Source organism: Octodon degus, unplaced genomic scaffold (genome assembly GCF_000260255.1).
Source record: "Octodon degus isolate 3935 unplaced genomic scaffold, OctDeg1.0 scaffold00409, whole genome shotgun sequence".
In the NCBI taxonomy this organism is placed as follows: Eukaryota; Metazoa; Chordata; class Mammalia; order Rodentia; family Octodontidae; genus Octodon; species Octodon degus.
In genome coordinates this window covers 441,600-452,018 of record NW_004524985.1, presented here as the reverse complement: position 1 = coordinate 452,018, position 10,419 = coordinate 441,600, and the positions used below count along the sequence as shown (strand labels likewise).

General features: G+C 38.2%; 1 protein-coding gene across 1 annotated transcript in view; it reads right to left on the bottom strand.

The window, feature by feature from the left end:
- Positions 1-603: 603 nt before the first annotated feature.
- Lrrk2 (leucine rich repeat kinase 2) overlaps positions 604-10,419 on the bottom strand; it is a 155,425-nt gene continuing 145,609 nt past the window's right edge. The window contains exons 45-50 of the mRNA XM_023708602.1: positions 9,233-9,302; positions 8,141-8,325; positions 5,774-5,926; positions 3,594-3,802; positions 1,630-1,701; positions 604-992 (exon numbers count right to left, since the gene is read on the bottom strand). Of these exons, the coding sequence (XP_023564370.1) occupies positions 871-992; positions 1,630-1,701; positions 3,594-3,802; positions 5,774-5,926; positions 8,141-8,325; positions 9,233-9,302 (811 nt within the window). The 3' untranslated portion in view covers positions 604-870. The remainder of the gene's footprint in view (positions 993-1,629; positions 1,702-3,593; positions 3,803-5,773; positions 5,927-8,140; positions 8,326-9,232; positions 9,303-10,419) is intronic.

Below are 10,419 nucleotides of genomic sequence, written 5' to 3'. Positions count from 1 at the left end.
TAGATGAAATTGTGTGAAGCACTGTTTGCATTAGCAAAGGAAGAGAATTTGTGTCCCAACTGCTATTATGCAGTTCAGGCTGGTCTTGAACTCACTTTGTCGCCCAGGCTGGCCTTGAACTCAAGGCAATCCTCCTGCCTCAGCCTCCCGAGAGCTGGCACTATAAGCATGTGCCACCATGCCCAGCCTTAAAATGCTTTTTAATACAGGCTTTGTTAGCAAAAATTCATTTGAGAAATTAAAAGCATATGTGATTCAAAGAAACTTAAGAATGAATATATTACATGGGGAACTGCATATATATATATATATATATATATATATATATATATATATATATATATATATAAATTTGGGGGGACAGGGTCTCATTATGTATGTAGTTTACACTGGCCTTGAACCCACAGTGGTCCTTCTGCCTCAGTCTCCCAAGTGGTGGGATTACGCGTGTGCTCTACCATGCCCAGCTCCAAATATTTTAATTCTTGCCTGCAGTTTCCAGAAAATAAGCAGGCATAGAATTTAAAATAAAGATCATCTTCAGTATGAACAGAAAAGCAAAAACGACTGCTTTGTTAGTTTAGCATGAATACAGCAATTAAGTACTTTATAGATTTACTTTAATTAATTCACCAAATTAATTAGGGCATACAGGCAATAGAACTCATGCATTTTAAATAGTTTCTTGGAATACATCTTCACTGATAACTATTTTACATATATTTAATTTAAAAATAAACACATAAACATTCCTTCATATACACAAGAGCAACTTCGAAAAGAAGCTTCCCTTTCAACGTAAATATTGTGAAAGAAGTATTTTCAAGGAGCAATTTTCCCACCCAAAAAGGACAGTTTCTGACGTCTCTGTTATTCAACAGATGTTCTTCTCATTTTTTCAGCTAATTCTTGTCGCATTTCAATGTGTTTTTCTAAATTTTGCACTTCATGTGGAAGGTTGATGTCCCAAATTGACAAGCAAGATTGTATCTCTAGAAGAAGAAAAAATAAACATGTTTTAATGATCCACCACAAAGCATTTTTATTTTATTTAAACTTTGTTAATTTATATGTAGTTTATTTAGATATATATGTTTATTTATAGCTATAAATAATTAATAATTGCATTTATGAAAAATTTTTTGGAAAATATTAGTCATATCTGAATTGCTAAATTTCAAGAAAAGTGTGGATTCTTTACTAAGTATTACTTCATTTTTTGAAAGAAACAGATTTCTCTTTTTTTAATTTAAAGAGAAAAAACAAAAAAATTTCAAAACGACATAATAGGAGAGTAACAATGGAGAGCTTTTTGCAACACTGTTCAACTTCACATCTCTGGTTTTAAGTAAGTTCTGAGAAGAAATATTTATATTTAGTTTAAATTTTAGCTAAGTCTTATTTTATAGTGACTATTTCTAACTCTATCTCATCTTTTAAAATACTATTTTAATGTCAAGTAAATGATTTTAAGGATTTAAGTTTACATTTTTTACATTATAAAGAACCTAAAATGCTAAAAAGTTATATTTATATTATATATATAATTTACTGTACATTTATAAGGTGAAACACTATCATTATTCATGTCATTGCCTCTTAGGAATATAGTGTCCTACTAGATAGTACCTTTTTGGTGATTTATGCCTTCAGTACTTTTCCGGTTGTATCCCAAAACCAGCATGGCATTTTTAAGGCTTCCTTTACCAAAACAAAATACAGCAATTTTCTGTTAAAATAGTCTATTGAACTAAAGTGGGGAAAACATACAGTTGCTCACATTTTAAGACACAGATACTTTAGAGTTACAATTATTTTTTAAGGAGATGCCTCAATGGTATTAGATGAACTCTCCAAGAAGACTACCCATTTTATTAAAGAAAATGAATCCTCTTGTACTTTCAGTCAGATACATGACCCTGAGAAAACCTAACTTTTCTAGAAAATATATAAAATTATTCATCTATTACTTCCCCCAATTATAATATTAAATGAAAAAATGTACATGAAAGAGCTTGGACATTACAAGGCTCGGATGGGAAGAATGTGGATGAAGCGTTGCACGGATGGGTACACCCACATTCACAACACCGTATTTTCCACTTCACTTTTTCACTAATTTATCTAACAAATAATCATCCCAAGATTTTCACATACTAGGCCCAGAGTCAGTCCTGGAATAAAAGGTTGAACGAAAACACACAGGCCCAACACACAGGGATGTCTTAGGAGAGCCAGCAAAGGGAAGTATGGTTTAATCCGTGTTGGCTTCCCTGGGCTTCCATCTGAAAATGTGTCCTAAGCAAGCCGGTGGGCTAAGGAAACGAAGCAAAGCAACAGCACCTGTGAAGCCCTTAGGCGGCATAATGCACAGCAGTGAATTCAGAGTACGAGCTCATCTAGACAAGAAGCTCCAAGAGTAACGCAGTAGTGGCTGGGGACCTCGAGTGGCGGAGGCCTCCCGGAGCTGTTGTCTAAATGCGAACACGGGGTTTACACTTCTCTTTATTTTAAAGTCCATCAAAATCCATGAAAATAGCGCCACAGTTTAGTTTTGAGCAATTGTAGGAGTACCAAAGCACATATAAATGAAATGAGAGAATGTAACAATGGTGGTGGGGTAGGACAGGGAGACAACATAGAGACCCACTGTGCACCTGCGTGGACACACGTCCTAGTAGTTACCCATCCCTACGAGCACCTAATTAACCCCTTCTGTGCAGCTGACATCCATAAATGACAAATGCATGAGAAACACCTGCCCCTATTTAATACACACCTGCCCCTATTTAATACGCCCCTGCGAAAGAAAGGTTTTCTTCAACAAGGCAAGCATCCCGCAACTCAAAGTTGCATAAGCTCTACTCCTGCACAACTGCAGCGTCATTTTTGCAATCAACTCTATATATACATATGTGTGTAATATTTTTTCTAAATCAAATTATTACTCAAAGACAGGCATTGAAATACCACTTAATGGAAAGTATGTCACGTGCTATCAGGATTTCCTTTACATTCAAACAGAAAAACTGGAGCAGAAATTGACACAATACTTGAGCAAAACGTATCATTTGTCAATATTTGTAGTTTGCGGAGTTCAGCATGTATTGCTACAAGAATATAAATTTGTTTCTAGAATGAAAACTCAAACAGGATTCTTTAACAAGGGTGGGAAACTCAAACTACTAGCAAAATAAATATTTGCTTTCCTTCGATGAAAACATAAAATAGACTCAATACCGCGTATGTTCCATTTTTGCCTTACATATAATAGAAAGAAAGAAAGAAAGAAAAAGAAAGAAAGAAAGAAAGAAAGAAAGAAAGAAAGAAAGAAAGAAAGAAAGAAAGAAATCAAGGCTCCAGTGGTACGCTCGGCTGGATGCCTTGTTTCTCTCTCAGGACAGGCGCTGATACTGATACTTCCTCCAAGTTTTGAATTGAGGTAACTGAGACTTTATCCTAGTCCTCTGCTTAATCATGTGACATTCCAACACACACACCAAAGGGCACTGCAAATAAAACTTCCTTTTTCAAAGCCATAGTTTATAATCTTAGACAATATGAAAAAAAGACACTATTGGGAAGAAACTTGCCTAGCTGTGCAGTCATCATGACTCTCACAGAACCACAGAAGTTGTCGATTACACGTATGACTCGCCGAGTGGAAAGCTCGAGGAGTAAAATGTGGCCTCCTCCAGTTCCTACCCAGAGGGCCGTATTCCTCTGAAGGCACAGAGCCTTCACTCTCCCAGAATAGGACAGTTTGTGTTTCGAGTCCTGGCTGGTTGTGACCACTACTTCCCTAAAACCACAAAGAAAGAATACATTAATAATTCATCAATAATTCAGAGATCCAACCGATTTGTCCATATATACACGTGTTACATATAGATACATGTGTACATATGCGTGTAATGTTACACACACAAATGTGTCACCGCCTCAACTATGGCTACCTGCAATATGGTCATGCCCTGCCATCCCAGGGGAAGCGGCCCCCAGGGGGATTACCAAGATCACAGGTGTTCAGTTCCTTATAAAAACTGATGCACGTCAGTCATGCACATCCTGTCTACTTCAAATTATGTCTAAATTGCTTACAATACCCAGTACAAGGTAGGTGCTCTGTAGCTGGTCATTACCTGTATCATTTAGAGAATAACGTCAAGAAAATGTCTGTACGTTTGCTAGAGATGCAAATGTGCCTAACAACAGTTTTCTTCTTTTTTAATCTCCTCTCTCTCTCTCTCTCTCTCTCTCTCTCTCTCTCTCTCTCTTTTCTTTCTTTTTCCTTCCTTTTTGTTTGTGACAGGTTCTAAATGTCACAACATTTTTGACCCTATGCTGCTTGAAAATGTCAATGTAGAATCCAAGGACATAAAGGACTGTGTATATTACATATTGTTAAACTGTACTACACTAATTGCTAACTACAGAATGCCTAAAAGTCTATTTGTCTACTTAACGCATAAGTTATCAAAGATAATACAATGATAGTCCCAGGGCTGGCCACATAGCTCAGCAGATTAAAGTGCCTGCTTAGGCAGATGCGGGGACTGGGGTTCAATCCCCAGCGTGTCATGCTGGCCCTGCCCCTGAGGAGCTCTGAGTCGGTGATTGACACTGGGAATGGGGGCGCACAGCTGTAATCCCAGTGCTTGGGAGGCTGAAAACAGAACGATCACTATGAATCCATTCTGTGTAATGAGACCCTGTACTAAATACATTAAAAAAAAAAAAACTTAAAAAAAGAGAATGGTAGTCCTTCAAATCTGAGAAATTCTAAAATAAATAAAATGGATGCAAGTTTATAAATAGCTAAGTTATTTAGTTCAATAAAAATTGAGTACTTTTGTGCAATATAAAAAAAATGTTTCAAAACTTCCTCCAAATCTGAGTTATGAGGCAAAGTAAAAATGTAATCATTTACATGTAAAAGATAGCAATGGGAGCCACTAAATTTTTCCTATGAGCCAATGAAAGGCCTAATTCATAAAAATAAAAAACAAATGAGTCGTCTAGAATTTTAAGAATCCTAGGGATTTGGGGACTTTCTTAGATACCCTCTACCAAGCAAAACTGTCAGCCATCTGAGCCTAGGGGTTTTCAGGAGTCAGACAGAAATAGTAAAGAAGAACCTAAGAAAGTAAACTCAGCAGCCTCACTTTATGGATGCAATTTACAATCTAAAATACTCTCCCCACTACACCAAATTTATACAGTACAATAAAAACAGCATATGGCTGGGAAACAGGATTGGCCGTGGTCACATTTCTAGGCACCATCACAACAAGGATGTCCTTGTGTACACCGTGACTGGTCTCTGTCTTTGCGATCTCACACCAGTGTGTCTCTGCATATTATTCTATTATTTTATGACATTCTCCTGGGAAAGTATCCTTAGGCTCATAATTATAAGCAGTAATATAATTATACAAAAATTTGGTACTATGATGCCACTAGACATAGAGCCAACAATGAGGTTTTATGGCTGCTTCTTATAATGACTACATTTTCATCAGCAAATAGTTTTCATGCTGCCGTGAAGAAACCATTTCTACTATTTTCCTGTTCTTTTACTTGTCCCAAATGAAATATGCTGGATACTAAAAGAGGGCGTTGATGAGCATGAACAATTTGGTGTCTACATTCTTGTTCTTTTGAAATCTCTATTTAGAGACAGAAAGGAAGAGAATCAAGTCATCATTTCTCCCTCGGTGGAACCTGGAACATAAGGACAGCTGTTCCAGGCGAGAGGCACCGGCGGGCTTACTTCAGCAAGTGCACGCAGTCTATGAGCTCACAGAGCTTCTCCGCCTTCCTGTCCCACACTTCCACCACAGGGCTGTTTTTCTTCGCTATGTAGAGAGCTGTGTCTACCACCACAGCTATTATGTTGGAGTCACTGAAAGCTGCATAAGAAAACCTAGGAGAGCAAAAAAGGGCGCCATAAAAGACCCACAGGGCAACTCTACATTAGCTTTGAAGCTTATGAAAAGGTAACACTGTTTAGAAAAATATCACAGGAGCCAGATTATTACACTTATTTCTTTTCTACTTTCAACACTCTGAATTAGATGTTCAATTTCCTTTGCTTCTTTACTTGCATTGAGCTACTTCATACTGGTTTCCTTTAATTAAAAAATAAACAAAAGAAATAAAGTTTATTTCTGGTTTTAGTTTTAATTTCAGTTCTATATAGTTCTTTATAGAATTTCATACTGTATTTCACTTCTAAAAGAAGTATTACCCTAATATCTGTAACCTGTTGATGTTGCAATAAAACCCTGTGGTGAGTGTTGAGACAACTAACAGCCATTTATATCTACAGCTGTGAAACACAAAATGTTCAAAATAATTTTAGTGGCAGAATCTTCAAATGTTAAAACAAGGGCTGCAGCCTATCAAGTTATTAGGAAAAATAATCTACATCACCAAAACACAAATAGAAAGTAAATTCTTTTCCATAACCGCCCTTTGAAAATAAAAGAAAATGATGAGTATTGTATAATGTTTGTCCTCTCACGTAAGCCTTGGGGAAGCTGGGCTCCAAGCCAAGGATGGTGGGCCACCTGGAGAGACTCCTTAAGGAGGGCCGGAGGCAATGTGGCCCTGCTGTGTGAGGCTGCGGTGCGAACACTTGGACAGCCGAGACAGTGAAGAGTCACGTGGAGAAGGGGCAACACGCAGAGGTCAAGAATACACACACTTTTAATGTTGTGCACTTACAAGGGCATTAGAAATACAACTGTGCCTTCTTTGGCAAGCACAGGGACTAGGGTTGGATCCCTGGTCCCACATGCCATGTTGGCACACTGAGCAGGCAAACAAGTCTGGGTTGGTGGCGCATGCCTGTAATCCCAGCGCTGGAGAGGCTGAAAACAGGAGGATCACTACAAGTCCAAGCTGCACAGTGAGACCCTATTCCAAATACATAAAATGAAAAAGAAAATTATAATTGTCCCTGATGTAAGCTAATAACAAGTATAGTAGGGCTGGGGATATAGCTCAGTGGCATAAGCGCCTGCCTGGCAAGTACAAGGTCCCAAGTTTGATTGCCAGTACAAAATTTTAAAAACTTAAAAGTTAAAAAAAAGAAAAAAAAATATATATATATATATTAACGTTTACTGAGAGTTTACCAGATGCTGGGTATTATGTTAAACTCCTGACTCTAATTTTCTCAATCTTGAAAATATCTCTTTGAGCTACAGCAGCACATTACAACCTTGAAGTCAGAGAGTACTGAGGTTGGAAAGCTCTTCCCCAAGTTCATAAAGTTAAAGCCCGTATTTGAACTATAATTTATGCTCTTGCCCACTGCCCTATACTATTTATCATTGAACATAATGAAAAAGGCCCAACCACATTTAGTTAAAATATGATTTGAACATTGGAACCAATATGTTTTATTTTACTCTTGTTTGAAACTATTACTAGGGCTGGCCAAAGAGCTCAGCGGATTGAAGTGCCTGCAAGCAGGCGCAGGGGCTGGGGGTTCAACCCCCAGGTCTGCCGTGCTGGCCCCGCACCCAGGGTGCCCTGAGATGGCAATTGAGACTGAGCATGGTAGTGCGTGCCCGTAATCCCAGCTCTTGGGAGGCTGTAAACAGGCAGATCACTATGAGTCTGATCTAGTAGTGGGACCCTGAACACCCTGTAGACCCTCCCCCCTCAAAAAAAAAGAGACTATTACTAACTTGGTTGACATTTTGATGATTAGTTACCAATCTAGAAATAACTTTATTCCTCTTGCAGTCTGTTTTCTATAATCAGTACTTAATGGGATTATCTAAAAGTACATATGTAAAATGCACTGTTTAGAAAAATACTGAGGGGAGAGCCTTCTAATTCCAAGTGTCTAATTGGAAACCGAGATCATGAAACAGTTGAAACTTTAAATCAATAGATACCACTGGAATAATAATGTTTACATATTTTATCCTGAAAGGCCTCATTTTTTTAATGTTCCTTTGTTTTCTGGAATTCTCTATGTTTTCTATAATTAATGCTTAATTTTATAATAAAAGATAAAGCATTGTAAATGATGTTCATTACGAAATAATGGCATTATTGATGCAGCTAGAGGAAATAAACACAAGTAATGGTAAATAAATGGTTTAGAGAAAAAATTGCTCACAGCTGATTTGTCTTCGTCTCAATGAGCTTCTGAATGATGAGGTCATTCGAAAATGAGAAAATCTTGGTGCCACATCCTCCCCACATGATATTCCTCTCACTGGAATTCATGGATTCACTCAGACACATCAGCGGCGTGCTGACAGTCCCTATGTTCAGAGTCTTCAGGGGCCTGGCGCCTTCACACTTAGCCATACAGAAAAAACAGCTAATGAATTGAGGATCTGCGGAGTGAAACACTACACAATTTTTGCTGTATAAAACTACTTTTTATTGCAAATGACTAGAGATAATAAAATATAGATCTAGATTCACTTTTCAAAGTCTGCAAAACAGTCTTTGATTAAACTGGTAGTCAAAACACTGTCTTCCTATCAAATTGTTTCGATTCATGAAAAAATTGTGTAAGAAAGAAATCAGGGACTACCTTTTTGGGTCTACACAATATCAAGTATGAATGAATAGGCAGACAATTGAATGAAAAGATAGAAGCACAAGCCAATAGATGAAGTAATAAATCCTTTAACAGCTAAACAAGAAGTCAAAGAACAGAAAGTTAAATGATTAGTGCGAAACAGAAAGTTAACAGAAAACCTAACATTCTCCGTTTCTCTCTCTCTCTCTCTCCCTCCCTCTCTCTCTCTCTGTACACATGCACTAGAATTGAATCCAGGGCCTTGTACACAGTATGTAGAGCTCTACTGAGCTATGTGTCTAGCTACATGCTAGAGTATCCTGGAGTATCTTTATTTTTTTCCACAATATATTTGTAAGGAATTATTGCTACACTCATACAAATTCAATTATTTTCATTCTCAACATCACAGATCAGATCTCACTTATCCTGCTGTCCTTGGTGTATTCATATAAAACACACAAGCAGTGAGTGCCTTCAGAGACTAGTATTTGCCCAACTCCCTGAGCCTGATAGAGCATGCCTGCGATCCCAGGGTTTAGGAGGCTGAGACAGGAAGACTGTACTGAGTCTAAGGCCAGCCTGGGCTACATGAGACCTCAAAAAAAAAAAAAACGCCCAAAAAATTGTTAGTAAATAAGTAAAATAAATGTGATGTACAAGGCAGTCAATATTTACCTTAACAGTTTTGTCTTCAAAAATCGCTAAGTTGCCATTGGCAGTTCCCACCAAAAGAAAATTTTGCTTGCTAAAAGGAAAAATGTCAAAATTGTTACTAAAAAAAGAATATTTATATTGGTTAAGACAGCCTTACATTCCTCTCCAGCTTGACTAAACTTTAAAAAGATCCTTCAGACAAAGACTCAATCTCCCTTTTCTGAGAGCATTTACTTTAGAAAACTTGCAGTTACAAATTCTTTCTCTGTCCCTTGGAGATGTGACTCTCTTCCCAGCCTCTTGCTAGTTTTACAACGGATGAAAGTGCTTCCCTAAGACCTGTGAGCCACCTTTTCAAAACATATTCATCAAGAGAGCCACACTCCGACACTTCCCTCTCTCGGGGCTGACCACAGCCACACGGGTGACCCAGCCACATTAGCACCCCACCACTACCTGCAGCACCCTCCAAAACTTTTCCACAAGTACAGCTCATCCCTGATTAAAACTGTCCCACTTTTTGCGGCACAGGGTTTGGATCCAATCCCCCCCCAACCCCTGGCATAACCTTGAAAAGTCTTCCTCCTTTAATTCCATCCCGTGGCATTTTTCTTTAACAATATCCACATAAAGTGGACTGCAAAGTCAACCGTAGAATTTATATCTCAGGTACCAAAAGGTTAGATTTCCCAATTTTCCGCTACTTTTCTTCTACTACTCACCTCAACCCGAGAAGAACACAGGGTGGAACCTGAGTAGCGGCTAGAAGTGATCCTGCCTCAAATAGTGCAGCAACTGACTCCACTCACACCTGCAGTTCTGCCACTTGGGCACAGTGCCCTGGCAGGGCTCTATGAGTGATGAGCACTAAGTCATTTCTCACCTATTAACAACTTATTAATCTATTACATTCTTCTCCAATGTGGTGGTTGGATAACTGATATGTAACCTGGCACTTAGTAGGCTGATGATATCTATATGGAGTCAAAGAATGAATGAAAATTCAACATGGAAGAGGCTCTGCCAAGCCAGACAAGAGAAGAAGCAGAAATAGCATCATGGCTGGGCTAGGAGCCTGAAGAAATTATTGACTTATTTTATGACTGCCTCAGTATACAGAAAAATAACGTGCATACTTGTGGCCTCTCCCAAACTCCCTTAATGTATACAAACCAGTGAAAGTAGGCCCAACAGTCTCTTTGGACACA